General features: G+C 36.3%; 2 protein-coding genes across 3 annotated transcripts; both read right to left on the bottom strand.

Moving 5' to 3' along the window:
* Positions 1-220: 220 nt before the first annotated feature.
* Positions 221-10,843, bottom strand: LOC9326929 (ABC transporter C family member 1). 2 transcript variants are annotated; one of them, XM_021010764.1, is made up of 28 exons: positions 10,619-10,843; positions 9,823-10,245; positions 9,554-9,732; positions 9,417-9,456; positions 9,134-9,290; positions 8,582-8,696; positions 8,419-8,499; positions 8,112-8,136; positions 7,906-7,962; positions 7,613-7,678; positions 7,167-7,241; positions 6,900-7,007; positions 6,362-6,496; positions 6,117-6,223; positions 5,930-6,023; positions 5,395-5,562; positions 5,078-5,218; positions 4,774-4,974; positions 4,509-4,607; positions 4,167-4,319; positions 3,591-3,973; positions 3,166-3,346; positions 2,638-2,961; positions 1,642-2,398; positions 1,415-1,536; positions 1,101-1,346; positions 569-995; positions 221-485 (listed from the first exon to the last, which is right to left on the bottom strand). In XM_021010764.1, exons 2-28 carry the CDS (start codon positions 10,150-10,152, stop codon positions 388-390), a joined length of 4,869 nt encoding a protein of 1,622 aa, XP_020866423.1. In that variant the 5' UTR covers positions 10,153-10,245; positions 10,619-10,843; the 3' UTR covers positions 221-387. The 2 variants fall into 2 exon arrangements, with proteins under 2 accessions (XP_020866423.1, XP_020866422.1); XM_021010763.1 differs by having other exon boundaries at positions 6,117-6,496.
* A 2,955-nt stretch (positions 10,844-13,798) lies between these two features.
* Positions 13,799-14,800, bottom strand: LOC9329678 (photosystem I reaction center subunit psaK, chloroplastic). The gene is made up of 3 exons (XM_002890820.2): positions 14,579-14,800; positions 14,275-14,358; positions 13,799-14,202 (listed from the first exon to the last, which is right to left on the bottom strand). Exons 1-3 carry the CDS (start codon positions 14,660-14,662, stop codon positions 13,975-13,977), a joined length of 396 nt encoding a protein of 131 aa, XP_002890866.1. The 5' UTR covers positions 14,663-14,800; the 3' UTR covers positions 13,799-13,974.
* Between the last annotated feature and the right edge of the window lie 1,316 nt (positions 14,801-16,116).

The raw sequence follows: 16,116 nt of genomic DNA, 5'->3' as shown, positions 1-16,116 counted from the left end.
GGGGATAATACTTTCTTCTTCAAAAAGAAATTTTGTATTGCAATTTATATTTTAAGTTTTTTTTTTTTTTCATCACAAAATGTTTGATACGACATTTTTGTGGAAAATGGCAATGACAATTGACAAAACATGGTCCTGTGAGAAATTCTGTCAAATGGTTCTCCATGACTTGAAACACTCATTTGAGATTTTTTTTCTTTTCAATTTTGATTTTAAGATGGCCTAGAAAATTTAATTCGAATTCTGTGTATCATCCCATCCTTTGGGAACCAAACACTCTTTCCCAAAAGAAGTACAGCCTATATAATTAACACCACAATAAATGGGCATTTTGTTACGTGTATCCCAATCAATAAAATAAAAGTTCAACAAAATGTCTAGTAACGTTTATATCTCGACATTGTCCCAGTCAAACGATTTCCCTTCTAAATTGTAATCCGGGTGTTGCATTCGGTTCCTCGCCAATCTGCTCATCACCGCAAGGCCTGAGAGTATATACACAAATTATCAGATCAAGAAACTTCAACATTTCTTTAACATCGTATCAGAATCTTAAGAATAAAGTTACCTTCGACCATTTTGTAAAGAGATGGCCACCAACGCTCTCTAGAGATGTCACTTTGGTTAAGAGACTCTTCAATCTCTTTATCGTGTTTCCCTTCAAGAACACTGCGTAGAGTGACGACGGCGTCCTTTGTTTTTTTCAAAATACTGTTACCATCTTCGATTTCAAGGCTTTGAAGGTCGTTGTGAGATGAAGTGAGGCTCACAGCCAAAGCAAACTGAGCAGCTGCAGCCCAACGAGAAGAAGCTTGCCATTTCCTCTGACCTTCTAAAGGCTGTGAATCATCACCGTTAGCATCTCTGGTACGTTTGTTCTCAAGTGTTATACTACGTAAGTACTCCGCGTTTGCAGTTCCTGTACTTTGAACCATCTTCGAGAAAGAACTTTCTCCGTTTGAAAGAAGATTCTCCGGTGAACTGAATTCCTGAACCTGAGGTGTTGGAAATTTCAATTTATATTGGCTGAAGTCATAAAGCAGATCTCAAAAGTGGGGTTGGATTGATGCAAATAGTGTTGGAAGATGAAGTGTGCGTACTTTTCCAGAATCAAGAACAAGAACTTTGTCACAGTCAATGATAGTATTGAGACGATGAGCGATAATTAGCATCGTGCAGGACTTGAATTCTTCTCGGATGGTCTTTTGGATGAGAACATCAGTTCTAACGTCAACAGCAGCAGTTGCTTCATCAAGAACAAGTATCTTAGATCTTCGCAACAATGCACGTGCAAGACTCAACAACTGTCTCTGTCCAACACTGAAATTCTCTCCTGCCTCAGTTACCTGACCAAAAAGACCGAGTTATTACTGAACACAAGGGAATTTCTAGAGAGGAAATGTAAATTAAGTACCTCAGCATCAAGACCAAGAGGATTTCTGCGTATAGTATCTTTCAAGTGTGCCCTCTCAAGAGATTCCCAAAGATCGGCATCGTTGTGTTCACTAAATGGGTCAAGATTGAATCTCACAGTACCTACATATAAGTTATTGGCATATTATACATCATTTTGACTTTAAGAAAGATAAATACCAGAAGCAGAAGAATAAATAAAAGGACCAGAAGAAATGCGAGACATACCTGAGAAAAGAACTGGCGCTTGTGGTATAATTCCGAGCACTTTACGTAAGTCCATCAGTCCAAATCTGCCAATGTCGCATTCATCAATCAAAATCCTTCCTTTTTCCAGCTCCACAATCCGGAATAAGGCATTTAAGAGGCTTGACTTCCCAGCGCCTGTCCTTCCGACAATTCCCACCTTATCCATTGGAGAAATCAAGAATGAAACTCCATGAAGAACAGGAGGTAACTCAGGGCGGTAACGAAGAACAACATCCTCAAATTTTATGGATCCAGATGATGGCCATCCAGGAGGTGGACGGTTGTTTTCAATGATTAGTGGAGCCTCTGATGGTATCTCGATATAATTTCCAACGCGCTCAACCGAGTTTAAACTATTCTCAGCTAGACTCGCGAGTCTCAGTACAGCTGTTAAAGAGCTGGTAATACTTAACGCATAACTGAGAAGTAAACCCATCGTAGATGCATATGCTTGTTGGTTCTCTGCCTTTCCATTCTGCATGACGGCTAATGACGCAGTCAACCAAACCATGAGACCTCCCAAAACTTCCAAACGGATTCCCAGCCACCGATTTGCAGCCATGTTTACAAGTGTGAATCTGATGTTATTATCCATTGACCTTCCATTAATTTCAGCCATCCTGTCATATGCTTTATAAGCACGGATACTAGATAGTCCATTCAATGCCTCTCCAAATTGAGCATAAACGGGTGATCTTGAAGTGGAATCCATACGTTTAATTTCACGGGATGTATTCTACAATAAGGAAAAAACAGGTTATGACACAACAGATATGATTGGGACTTTTTTGGCTGACAGTTAAGATTTGAGAGCTGAAGTACCAAAGATAAGCAAACTTTTACAATCTAATGTGAAAAATGCAGAGTATAATAGAAGACTTAGGCTATCAGTGTTCCTTTTGGTCTCAGTTTTCGATGTCTCGATCTGTAGTTATGAATTTAGATAGCATTACGTTTAAATAGTATGTAGGTTACCTGGTAATACAGATAAGCTCCATAGAACACGACCAACAGGGGCATGATGGCCCACAGGGACAGCGTGCTAACAATGCCAATCAAGATAACAGTTGAAAGAAGCTGTGCGATTGAACCCATAAACATGTTTACAAAGACTGCCACAGTTCGATCAATGTCGCCCATATCTTTTGCGAATCGATTAATTATCCGTCCTAATGGATTGGTTTGAAAGAAGACCATTGGAGCCCTTAGTATGGAACCAAGCATAGCATCATGCATCTTTTTAGCTGCATATAGACTGGACATAATCAACCAATATGAATTGATCAATGTCACAGAGACCTGAAAACCAAGAAGAAATAAGTCTTAGCACAAACGTTTTGCTCTTTGTGTCCTTTTCTTTTCCATTTTGTTTTCTCGATACTTTGGCGCAGAAGAAACATGGTGTACATTTTTTCTTAACTGATCAGCCTTTACTGTTCAGTTATATATTGTTATGCGATCATGAAGATACCGACTCAAACATTTACCAAATGCAACTCATACCTGTCCAAACGAAAGAAGCGCATAGACAATATTATAGAATAGGGGTCCATGAGTCTTTGGAGTTCCTGCATCAGTCCACTCACTCAACCAAGTGCTGCTTGAAACCCGAAATACTTGAGTCAAGACGTAGCATATAAGGAGCATCATCACTACCCATGCACCTCCAAGTGCATTCTGGTACCTGGAACATGGTGACATCTCACTAGTCATTACAATGGCATTTCAATACAAAGCTTAATAAGGAAACATGAATAGAACGAGTCAAACAATATTTATCCATTTTGTAGTAAAGAAACACCACAGATAAATTGACATAATGCTGGACCAAAAAATATGCGTCTTATTTACGGATATTTCCACTGTGGATAGAAAGACATACTGCAACAACACAAAAAGAAAGAGCAAAAATCCGAATGCCAACATACCTCTCCAGGACTTTCCAACTCACAACTCCAGTTTCACGTTCTTCTCGTTTGACAAGCACAGAGTTTCCTTCTTTGGATTTCTTTGTCTCGATTCCATCCTTCTGCAGATTATTAGTGTTCCCATTTTCAACTGGTTTTACAGATGTTTGATCGACTTCAGCTTCTCCATTTTCTTCTGAATAATCTTCAACCTTCCCTGCATTTTCCATTAACCTCTGGAACAATGGGCCACTATGGCATAATTCTTCATATGTTCCTTCCTCTTTTACTGTTCCCTCATGGACAAGTAGGATTTTATCCACTTGTGATAGGAAGTGGAGCTGGTTTGTAACAAGTACTCTCGTTGTCTGCCCTATTTCTCTTTTTATGCATTTTTCAAAAACCTATATATAACCGCCAGTTTCGAACATCAGATAACAATGTTTGCTTAAAAGCAGTTATATGGGAGAGATCTGTGGCAAACAAGAAGTACATATCCATGCAGTTTGAAAAACAAAACGTTATAGAATTCACGATTTGCAAAATTGAAAAAAAACAAAGTATTGTTCTATCCAAAAGAGCCTATGGCTAGTTTACCTGCTGACCAACATGCGCATCAAGGGCACTCAATGGGTCATCTAAAATGAACACATCTGAATTTGAGTAAACGGCCCTAGCCATAGAAACCCTCTGCTTTTGTCCCCCACTGATGTTAACACCCCTTTCACCAATCTCCGTGAGGTCACCACCCTATCGATCAAGAGAAAGAAGAGGAAACAAGCTTAGATACCTGGGAACTAGAAAACAGAAGTCAATGCTATCAACGGAACTGACGTAATTCAGTTTTTTCAATTTACATCGCACCAACAAATTTCAAGGTTCGTTTCACCTTAGGAAAATTTTAATGTACATGGTAAAGGAAATCTCCACAAAACTTACAGGCAGTAACTCAAGGTCATGCTGCAGTGCTGTCACATCAATCACCCTTTCATATTTTTCTTGGTCAAAAGGAGCCCCAAACAATATATTGTCACGTACCTACACAATGTAAATTACAACCATCAGCATGCGGACGTATTTAAAAGCACACACCATTATATGCAAAACATATAATACATACAAAATAATTAACATTCCAAGAGGATAATTTGACATTTTCGCAGTGAGAACCATACTATAAACACAACAGCATATATAAACTTACTGTTGCGTTAAAGATCCATGAAACTTGTGGAACATAAGCGACTGATCCTCTAAGAATAACTGTAGCATCAGATCTTGCAGGAAGTTCCCCAAGCATAGCAGATATCAGGGAGGTTTTTCCTTCTCCTGTGCTGCCAACTACCGCAACTAGGCTGCCAAGAGGTATGTCCAGGTTGATATTTGACAAGGTTGGCCTATCCGCCTGCATATGTATACTTATAGCTCACTTTTTGTACTTCAATGACAATATATAATGACAGAAGCTAATAGACGTAAGAACATGGGATAAAATAGACAAAGAAGACCTTTGAATCCCAGGAGAAGTATCCATTTCTTATTGAGATAGCTGGCTGTCCAGGTTCAATGGGAGGATTCGGTAAGAGAACTCTCTCTTCTGTCGATAGTACCTCCTCCAAACGGTTTAAGGATACATTAGCATTTACCATCTACAAAAGTAAAACCAGGTCAGCATCTGCAAAAGAATTATGAAAATGACTGGTCTAAAAAAAGAGGGAGAGATGGAAAATAAAAAGAACAACTAGAAACAATAATTACCACTGATGCCACATTATTCAATACTGAACATGATAACATGGTTCAAGAAACATTTTAAGGAAATCACCTGAGTTATAATGTTTGGAAGCATGAACAAAGGGAAGCGAAGCACAGAAAATAGAGAAAGTGACGTAAACGCTCTTGCAGGTGTCAGATCTCCTCCAAGCAATGAGAACACACCAAATGAAACAACAGTCACGAGGACAGGAATGCTGTTTAGAATGAACATATTGAACTGCAGAACAAATAGACAACCATGAATGAGTCAGAAATTTACCATGACAAGAGGAAATCGAAATACATTAATGCAATATAGGTTAAAGAACGTGCATGAATGCTGCTAACATGGCCGCAACAACTGAAACAATGTTCACTGAACTAGAAAAAAGTACAACAAATGCCCTAAACACATCTTCATGAATACCACTCTCAAAATGGTCAAAGGCATTTAATTAGACGAGCAGCTTGGATTTGTCCATGTATACAACCATACTGTTAGGAGGGCAACAAGTAAATGACCAAGACAACTAAGAAAACTATGCACACCATGCATATGGTCTATATAAGAAATTAATATAGTAGTCACTGCGCTCAAGCCATACCGCTGACAGAAGTTGTGCTTTCCGGAACCAAGATAATTCATCATCACGTACAGTTTGAACCTTGGACTGAAAACTGTTTTCCCAAGCATAGCACCTACAGTATTTTGGTTTAGTGAGTTAAACATTGCCTCAAACTTCCAATATGCAAATAATAAATATCAGGTTCCAGTCTTCCAAAGTATCGTACTTCACTGTATCCATTGCGGCTAAAACCTCGTTCATTAGGCCAATTCTCTTGTCAGTACGCTGCAACCCTTCTTTTGTTAATTTCTGCGTCTTGCTTATAATAATAGTCTGGTTCAACAAAATAAAACAAGAAAACGAAAATGAGGAGAGAAGCCGAGAAAATTGGGAAACAAATGAGACGTAAGCACTCAAAAGCAAAACAACCAACAGAGCAAAGAGCATGCGGGAATATAAAGATATACGAACCTGTATAGGGAACATAAGGACAAGAAACAATGCACCGATGATCGAGGCAACACCCAATTGTTGGTAAAGGAGAACCAGCGCTACTATTATACGAAATGGCGCCGACCACATGGTATGAAGTGATTGGCAGATTTGCTGTCACAGACAGGAGAAACTTTAGAAAAAATAACAGCTATCAGCTAGATAAACACTTGATTTCAAGCCAAAGCTAAGATAAAAGCACTCTCCAAAGGGTTTTTTCCTACAAATCAAGCAAATTAAAGGCTTATTGGCTAACAAAGGAAAATCCAACTCCTACAACGGCAACAAAAGAACAAGGGTGCTGAAAATGAATCACAACTCTTAGATGTTTGACAAAAAAAAAAATTAAAAAAAAAAAAAAAACAACTCTTAGATTCCTTGTAATTTACTTACAGGAATAGGATTATCTTGGTGCATTTAAGACTCATATTTTGAGGTAGATATACAACTATGCAGTGTAAATTAATATCGAGAAACAGACAAGGCGAAAGAGAGAAAAGGTAACAAAGATATACACCTGCAGCGACTCAGCATCAGTCGTCATTAAGTTTGTTATTTTTCCTGTTTGAAACTTCTTCCGCCCTTCATTAGTTAGCCTCAGCGATTTTCGGAACACAGCAGCAATCTATAAAGGGAGGAAGTCATCAGCAGAAAGAAGCAATCTATAAGCATCTGCTATAGCTTTCCACAGACATATCAGCACACGTTTTGCATCAAAACATGAGAAGCAGAGCAGAAAGAAAACTAAGTAGCAAAAGATAATTGATGTGAAACTTCATCTTACCAGTGCAGACCTAAGCCGGTAACCAACACGCATCACATTTTGGAAGTACTGAGCTTCACATAGAACCCCCAATACCTGAAAATGTCAAAATCAACATCAACATCAAGCGATTAAGGAGTCCATGGGTCAAGTCCCACCCCAAACTACATTAAACAAAACATCTTCAAAACATGCAATAGTACTAAGTACTAACCTACAAAAACAACTAACTCCAAGATTAGAATCAGGCTATTTCAAATACAAGAATCACATAGAGATTACACCCAGCTTAAAATATTTAAACTGGTCCTACAATTCGTAGCATCTATTCTAGATCAAAAATACCATGAAGTCCGTCCTAGCAAGAGAGAAAAGAGTCCAAGGAAAGTAGAGTTTTATTTTATCCTTTGAAGTCCATGCAAGAGAATAAAAAAGGCAGCAAAGAGAAAAAAGAATTTGTTGCATACCACTCCAACAAAGATTGAGATTGCATAGATGTAACCTATCCACGCTGGTTCATTAAGTTGCATTGACTGCAGAAAGTTAAATGGGACATAGTGAGAGATATCGTCAGACATAATATTCAAAGGATGATAGGATTTTCAATTTTGAATCTATCAAGAATGTTTAAACACTTATTTTAGTCAGTAGGAATACGAATCCATCTCAACGATCCACGTGAATGGAAAAATTACAAAGCATTGTGTTAAATAGGTTCAAGCACAATGTGCACTGGGTAGAAAGAGGTAAAGGAACTAACCTTTAAGAGCTCATTCAGTAGAAGAGGCCCCACGAACTGTGAACAGTCATTCCCAATCTATGATACAATTTAGTTGAATTGTCAAGATTTACTAAACACACCATTTAGGAAATATAAGACCTCCGAAGCCATCAATATTATCAAATAGACAAGAAAAAGACTGTTGCAGAACAAAGAAAAAACACAACAAAAAGAAACAAAAGTACCTTCCAGAAGCCACCCCACCAAAACCTACAAAATGCAGAAACAGGTTTCTATAAGACAGACAGTCCTTAAGGATGAAAAATATCTATGGCAGATTATGACCAGAAAAGTAACACATCTCTTATTCAACTCGACATGCATCAAAACATACTTGAAGTGGCAGCCATAACTCTTCTAGTTATTCATAATGCATATAGTATTACAACCACATGCTTCCTTTTACAAATCACACATCAAGTCGAAGCCCAAACATTAAATCCATATTCCAAAGAGATGAGAACACATGACTGTAAAAATGTTTCTCTTTACCTTCCCCCAAGGCTGTTGTTCAGTGCTCTCAAAAGCCAAGGTTTGGGCTTTTCTAGTTCCTTATCCCAGGACCTCTGGAAGCTAAAAAAGGAGATAAAAATATATCACGCAACCAATAGTCATAGACTGTATGAGAACAGTTATTATTTATCAAAAAATATACCTCCTCATGAGAGTTTCAGTTTTATCCCAAGTGTCCAGATGCCATACATCCTTCTCCGTGAGAGGCCGTTTTGATCCCAGAGTCATCAATGGATTCAACCATGAGAAGAATATACCTGTGGGTAAAAAAAAGAGTAAGAAGGTACATCATAGTCAAAGTTTAACATATGTTGACGAATATACTATATGAAATGTTACAGCTTAGTCGAAGTGATAATCACTAAGCCAAAACTTCGGCACAGTCACAATCCAGTTTCCTAAGCTCATTTCTAGGTAGAATGGGAAGAAAGTCAAAAAGTAATTGAAGAGTCTATAGAAAACTCTCTGTCTTAAATGCGGAAACAATTCTAATGACTGCTTACTAACTATTAGCACTCCATAAGAAATTTACAGTTCCAGGAAATATTTAAGCTCTAAAGAAATAACCAACTTAGATAGGTAGTAAGTGCAGAAAAGTGATCAAAGATGCTGTGGCGATTCTCACAATAAAAATAGAAATGCATCTACATAAACTAATCCAACTGGGGGGGATAAGAAGGGTAGAGTTACATACTGTCAAATAAATTTGCATGCCTCTCAGGACATATATTTTCTCCTCCAGGAAGCTCTTCATACTCGTAATCCTCTGAAGTTTCAGTCCCAACTGGTGTGTAACCAGGGTAAGGATCCAAATTAGGGAAATACACAAATAAGAGAGTTCCAAATGCGACCTGGATCCAAAAGCCACCCTCAACGTCATTATCAAAACAAAGTTGTATCATCTATAGTCTGATTTAGATACAGCTCATGGTAAATAGCAGTGTAGAGAATGCAAAAAGGAGTGTAAATATGCAAACCTGAACTGCCACCTCGCTTATGTAAAGATACAGTTTAAAACTGCAAAAAAAAAAAAAAAACATGAAGCATATAAGTTCATCGTGCCAGACCAGGGAAACAAAATTGCATAAACCATATAGACTGCAAATTTACCAACCTGCCATAGTACTCCTTCACAGAGAGAACAAGATTTAACAACACCATGTCTCCGACAAGAGCATAAATGACAGCGAATCTAACATACCAACGGAGTTCATGGATATATGTTTTAGTTTCCACAACAGTCATGACCAATGCAGAACCCCAAGCAAAAGCCTCAAGGACCAGCATGAACGCCTGCCAAAGAAAGCACAAAACAACAGCATCTTTCAGGCAAAACATAGAGAACAAGAACAACAAAGAAAGCAAAAGCAAGTGATAACACACCTCATACGGAGGAAACCCAGCTCCATCCAAATCCAAAACAGAGATCCTCATGACCAATCTAAACAAAGGCTCAGCAGTACCATAAGCAGCCAAAAGAGCCAGGAAATAGTTATACAATTTAGACCTCAAGCAGAACTTATCCACTTTGTGATCCTTTGTGATGAGCCATAACCGATAAAGACACAGAATCAACAGAACAAGATGAGAGATACCAAGCACAAAAGAGTCAATAGCACAAGGCGTGTATGCACCAAATGCATAATCCACTGTTTTTGTCCACACACCATTCGGCACCGGCTTGCAATACCAATCCAACGGCTCAAAACCCATCTTCTTCCTCCTCAATAACAAAAAAAAATCCCCCGCTTCAAAGTTTTACCCCTTCAAAGACTACACATCACTAATAACTCCCAATCCTCTAATCTGCAAGTAAGAAGTATAAATAATGGAGCATCAGAAACAGAAGAAGAAAAAGAAACCAATTATTATGTGGTTATGAACTCAATGAAGACAAACGGAGAAGGAAACAAAAACGAAAACGATGTGGATAGATTATTGAGAGACAAAAATAAAAAAGCTGGAAAAAGCTTTCTATCATTTTAGTGGAGAGAAAACTTTTTATCCCAAAAAGGAAGAACAGAGACAAGCACCAAAAAAGTTAGCTCATCTCCAATAAACATAGATTCTCATGAAACCCAGGAGAAATCAGAACCCGCGAAAACCACGTAACAAGAACGAAATCGATTCGATTGATAAGATTCAGTGCTTGTTGAAGACAAAAAGGACAAAACGAAACCTCTGGGAGTCAAAGGAGAGGTAAGAGTGCAATTTCGCCGGATAAATCAGGAAGACGTTAACGGAATCTTATGAACTCATTTCGGCCGGAGAAAAGGTGGCTGATGGCTCTCTCAGAGAAGAAGATTTGGGATTTGTAGGGAGAAGATCGATACGTCACTGCTTACACTACATGAAGAAGATCCATCCATATATATGGAGAGAGAGAGAGAGAGAGAGAGAGAGAGAGAGAGGCCGAAAAGTCAATAACACATTCATAAGAGTAAAACAATCACTACCTTTTTTTTTAATTTACAAACACCAAAAATAAATAGTGTCAATTAGGTAAATAACTATAATTTTTTCCTATATTAGGCAAAATAACTATAAAGTTTGTTATTTATTTGCAACAGATATTTTAATTATGATGATATCCCTCTAAATGATTATATAATGACTATATCCATTTTTTAGTTTATAATTATTTATCTAATCTAATTAAAAATTTATAGTTATTCAATATGAATATTGAATACCCAACCAAAAAAAATAAAGAAAAAATAAAAATGTGGATCATGTAAAGTAATTAGAATAATGTTTACGAACCAATTATGCAAACATTTTTATTTGATATATTTGTTAGGCAAATTCGAATCAACTTATCAAGTATATATCTAATATCTGTTCAATTATCTTCTAATTTTGATTGTAAGTACTTTTAATCTTACGTAGCTATCCAATGAAATCATGTTGTTTACGAAAATATTTTTTTTTCAACAAAAAAAAAAGTTCATGTTCATCAAGAAACTATAAGTATAGTAGATGAAAGAACGACTTTTCTTCATCCTATACAGTACTATTAGTTATGAACCTGAATATTATATAAGAACAATTGTTAAAAATTATATTTGACAAAAAAATATTATAAAAATATGATGTTATTAAGTTGATAATTAGAATTGAATATGCATGATGACACGAGAACGATATTGATACAAAAATCATTAAGCTACAAAGCAGGGCCGGCGTTGAGGGGGTGCAAGGGAAGCAAATGTACCGGGCCAAATTTTTTTTGGATAAATTTAAGGGTTTAATTTTTTTTTTTTTTTTTAAATGATAATTTTTAAGATTTTAAGGTAATTTTAGTATGTAAAGACCCAAATATATATTTTTAGTATGAAAAAGACCAATTTTAAAGATTTTTTTAACATAAAAAAGGCCAAAAAAAAAAAAATTCTATAAAGAAATGGTCAATTTTTAAGATTTGTACAGGGACTCTAAATTAATTGAGCCGGCCCTGCTACAAACCTTGATCAGTATAATAAAAGTATGATTAAATAATATAAATCCAATTCCAGAGAAATGCTAATTGTAAAAAAAGAAGAAGCTACCTGAATATAACAACAACAAAGACGGATTATCGATGAAACTATCACACCTTACTTTGGTCACAATGCACTAAGTCGTCGAGATTCATAAATCATAACATTAACAATGGCTCTTAGCTAAGAAACCTTTCTTACCAATTTTACTATTGGCCATTTAATTAAATATTTTTTAATACTTAAAATTTATCTAAGATTTGGCTAAGAGCCTACCAATAATTATGGTCTAAGAAACAAACAAGTTTGTGAAGCTTTTTTTTTTTTTTTGTCTCTTCTTGGGGTTGTCAAATACTGTATTACCAAGGTGGGTGACCACGTTCAGATATTTTGTTTTTATATTCGATCAATTAGATACGATAAAGTACAAAACTAATAAATACTAGTATTTTTTGTTTTTGTCTCAGTTTAGACTAATTCAAAACTTAACAAGATTTGATCAGATGGTACAAATAATACAAGATTTGACGAGTGGAAGTGTTTTTTTTTTTTTTGGTCAACTTGGCTTTCTCTTTTTTTTGCAATGCCTGCTTTCGATTCCATTGGAATATGCTCGACTCAGACAAACTTTGTCTTTTTTCATTAGTATTAATTCCAAATTAACAAAAATAACATTTTTCGGATTCAATTTTAGTTGACTTATTTTTTGGATTCAAGCTTAAATTTTTATATGCATAGTTCTTCTAATCATTTCAGTTTCAAAATTTATTACTAATTAGCCAAAAGTTTTAATTCCTAGTTGAGATTCTTAGGAACGCCTCGACGTTAAATCCGTGTTTGATTCCAGATGTTCACACATGCACTATTTAACTAATTAAAGTATACTGAAATAGTACTCATTGATGCTCTCATCTCACGTACTCACGTACTCACGTACTCACGTTAATGACATGGGTCAAATACACACCGAAGTCTTTTCCATTGTTTGCTTCTACGACATGGGAACTTTAATATGATCTATAAATATACATACTTATGGCCTATGGGTCTAGCCTGGTCGGACTTATATCCTATTACAAACGTATATGAAAACTAAAACTTTAACTCTATAAAACTTGCAATAAATTGAGTAGCTTTATGAATTAACGACTATTTGACATTAATTCTGATTAAGAGAGTGTTATTGGTTTGTGATTTAAATAGAGTTTTAGTGACTTCAAATGTTATGTAGAATTTGTTGTTATTCAATCAAAAATTTTTTAAAATCTGTTAAAGTTTGGTGTTATTAGTTTAAGATTTGTAAAAAGTAATCTAAAATCTTCATAAATCTGAGTTATTAGATTCATACTTTTATAAAGTCAATAAAAGTTTTGTGTTATATAATTAAAACAAAAGAATCTATGATTGTTAATGAATTCAATTATTATGTTATTGGTTTATGACTCTCTACACTTTTCTTCACAAAATAAAGTCATGAAAAGTATCATCAAAATAGAGAGATTATTTGAAAAACTTTGCAAGATTCTGAAAAACTAATCAACAAAATTATAGAAAATTCTCTAACAATAGTTTATAATCGTTTATTTGTTTACTTTCTATGATTTTATTAAAGTTATCAAAAAAAATTTGTAAAGTATTGTGTTTATGTCGTTCACCTGCGGCTGAGTGGAGCACTAGAGTGAAGTCAGTAAACCAATAATGGAGGAGGAGACCGTGTGTGGCCTGACCATTTGATTGGGGAGAACCTGTTTTTTCTTAATGCCTATAACACCTATGTGACAGTAAGGCCTTAAATGGTAACATAACCAAAACATTCGGCCGGATTCAGCTAATTAGCAAGCTTTGAAAAAAAAAAAAAAAAAAAAAACTCAAAATTCAAAGATCCAACACAAATACCGTTTCTTCCATGCTTCGAATCTATGGACTATGGAGTATAAAAGGGAGAAAATACGATACAAACATAAAGACTTGCAAATTCCATTAGATCTCCCTCAGGTTCTTGAGATTTGTTATAACAAATTTTACAAATACAACAAATAAAAGAGCATTAATAATTTTAAATAGCACCAATTTTTTTAAGGCCAAGGACAACTCCAACACCGATGATATGCCCAACGGTGCCACAAGCCAGAGTATCCGCAAGCGTGAACCCGGCCGGGTCACCCGTCTGTAGACCCGAGTCACGTGCCTCCAACCTAAGTCCAGCTGTCGCCTTCCTATTGGCTGATGGCGCCAGTCCGAATCTCCCCGCGAACAACATCAGCGTCGTAGATGTTACCATTATCTAATCAAAGCATAATTAATCATTGCTTAAACTTATTCAATCTCCATTTAATTTTGTTTTCTCTTTAATTACCAGATTTGTTGATGAACCAATGAAGTCACCACACTTTGCACCCAAAGCTCCATTTCCCTTGCGTCTCATGGGCTGAACACTTGCCTGGGAAGATAAAAACACCATTCCAAATCATTCATTGACTTTATTTTCCAACTAATAATATTTTGCAATGTCATAAACTGGATGCTAGATTACAAATTCATTACTCTGATAAATAAATCTGTCAAGTATAACATATAAAAACCAGGATATTAAATATATAGAAGGTCAAATCACATTTTGAGAATCTAAAATGAGATTCAGAAAATTAAAAACTACTAACCAGGCCTTGAACAGGAGCAGCAGAGATCTTGGTGGCTCGAAGACCATTGAACTGAGGCAATGTAGTCATCACAGTGCTCGCCATTTTCTTAGCTGAATCTACAAATCTTTTAATTTCTTGTGCGATCGGTTTTTTTTAGTTTTTGTTTTTGCAGTTTTTTTCCTCTATACAGTCTTTAAAATGATTTAGGCAAGAATCATCGTGTGGCTTTGGTGATCACAGAAATGGATTCTGTTTAGGTTACTTCTTGCTGACACGTCAAGTGTCTATTGGTGAATTTTTAAACTCTGGATAAGGCTGTCTCATCGTCTGTCACACTGAAGATTTTCTTTCAAAACCTTTCTTGTTTGGGCTTCATGCAGGCCCATTTAAACTCGTTAAATTTCAGCACAAATAGTTGAACTAGCATTTTAGAAATATGGTCCGCTGATTTTATAGTCATAAACTAGTTGCATTCTCAGTTTTTCCCTCCTAACCTTTTTGCCCTTGAAAATTCCATCATAAATTTAAATAATTCTCACAATTGCAACATGTACTTTCGGATTCATCCTTAAAACTACGCCTCCAATTGAATCGGCCAATAAACCGGTACCACATAACCCGGTTCGATTTAATTCAAATTTAACCAAATTTAAACCTGATTTTGACCCGATCTTCTTCCTCTTCACCCGATTTTGACCAGAATTTTTTTTCTTCTTCTTCCTCTTCATGTTCCCGACTTTCTGTCTCTGGTGATGGCGATCAAACCAGAGATTTCTCCGATTCCGCTGATTGGGAGTATTGTTAAGTGTGAAACCAAAAATCATCAGCCATATCACTTCTCTCGCAGTTCTTCGTACCCATCGCAAGCTCGGTCTCGCCACTAAACTCATGACCGCCGCTCAGACTGCTTATGGAACAGGTTACTCAATTGGCGCTGTCGTCGATTGGTGCTGCTCGCCGGAGAGAAGCTCCAATGAAAACGCAAAAGCATTCTCCTTTGCTGCTGCTCCTCGCAGGATAGACGCTCCAATATCATGATTCTGAAGCCTGAAATCCACATCATATTCAATCACGATCTTCTCTTGTTTGGTTTTGTTTGGTTGGTCGAAGAGCAACGACAAAGAAACAAATCAAAACGTCGAACAATTTGCAGTCAAAGATCGATTAACAACTCATGAAATTCGAGGAGAGAAAAGAAGTAAACGAAGTAGAGATTGAAGAATAGAATCGTAAGCAAATTGGGCATGATATCGAAGAATAGAATATATATGGTAGAATAATGCAAATGTGATTGTGATGGGTTTTGGGATTATTGGTCGTTCTGGAAATGAAGAGGAAGAAGAAAAAATAAATTGGGTCAAAATCGGGTGAAGAAGAAGAAGATTCGGGTCAAAATCGGGTTTAAATTTGGTTAAATTTGAATTAAATCAAACCAGATTATGTGGTACCGGTTTATTGGCCGGTTCAATTGGAAGCGTAGTTTTAAGGATGAATCTGAAAGTACATGTTGCAATTGTGAGAATTATCTAAGTTTATGGTGGAATTTTTAGGGGCAA

The sequence above is a fragment of the Arabidopsis lyrata genome, assembly GCF_000004255.2.
Source record: "Arabidopsis lyrata subsp. lyrata unplaced genomic scaffold ARALYscaffold_1, whole genome shotgun sequence".
Taxonomy (NCBI): domain Eukaryota; kingdom Viridiplantae; phylum Streptophyta; class Magnoliopsida; order Brassicales; family Brassicaceae; genus Arabidopsis; species Arabidopsis lyrata.
This window is presented reverse-complemented; position numbering and strand designations above follow the sequence as displayed.

Excerpts from the sequence above, each read along its gene's own strand:
- LOC9326929 (XM_021010763.1), bottom strand. The coding sequence starts at position 10,152 with ATGGGTTTTGAGCCGTTGGATTGGTATTGCAAGCCGGTGCCGAATGGT. Across the intron at positions 3,347-3,590 it reads AGTTGGAAAGTCCTGGAGAG|GTACCAGAATGCACTTGGAG; the intron begins GTATGTTGGCAT and ends ACCATGTTCCAG. Across the intron at positions 2,962-3,165 it reads CGCTTCTTTCGTTTGGACAG|GTCTCTGTGACATTGATCAA; the intron begins GTATGAGTTGCA and ends CTTGGTTTTCAG.
- LOC9329678 (XM_002890820.2), bottom strand. The coding sequence starts at position 14,662 with ATGGCGAGCACTGTGATGACTACATTGCCTCAGTTCAATGGTCTTCGA. Across the intron at positions 14,359-14,578 it reads CTGCTCCTGTTCAAGGCCTG|GCAAGTGTTCAGCCCATGAG; the intron begins GTTAGTAGTTTT and ends TTATCTTCCCAG. Across the intron at positions 14,203-14,274 it reads TTGGTTCATCAACAAATCTG|ATAATGGTAACATCTACGAC; the intron begins GTAATTAAAGAG and ends TGCTTTGATTAG.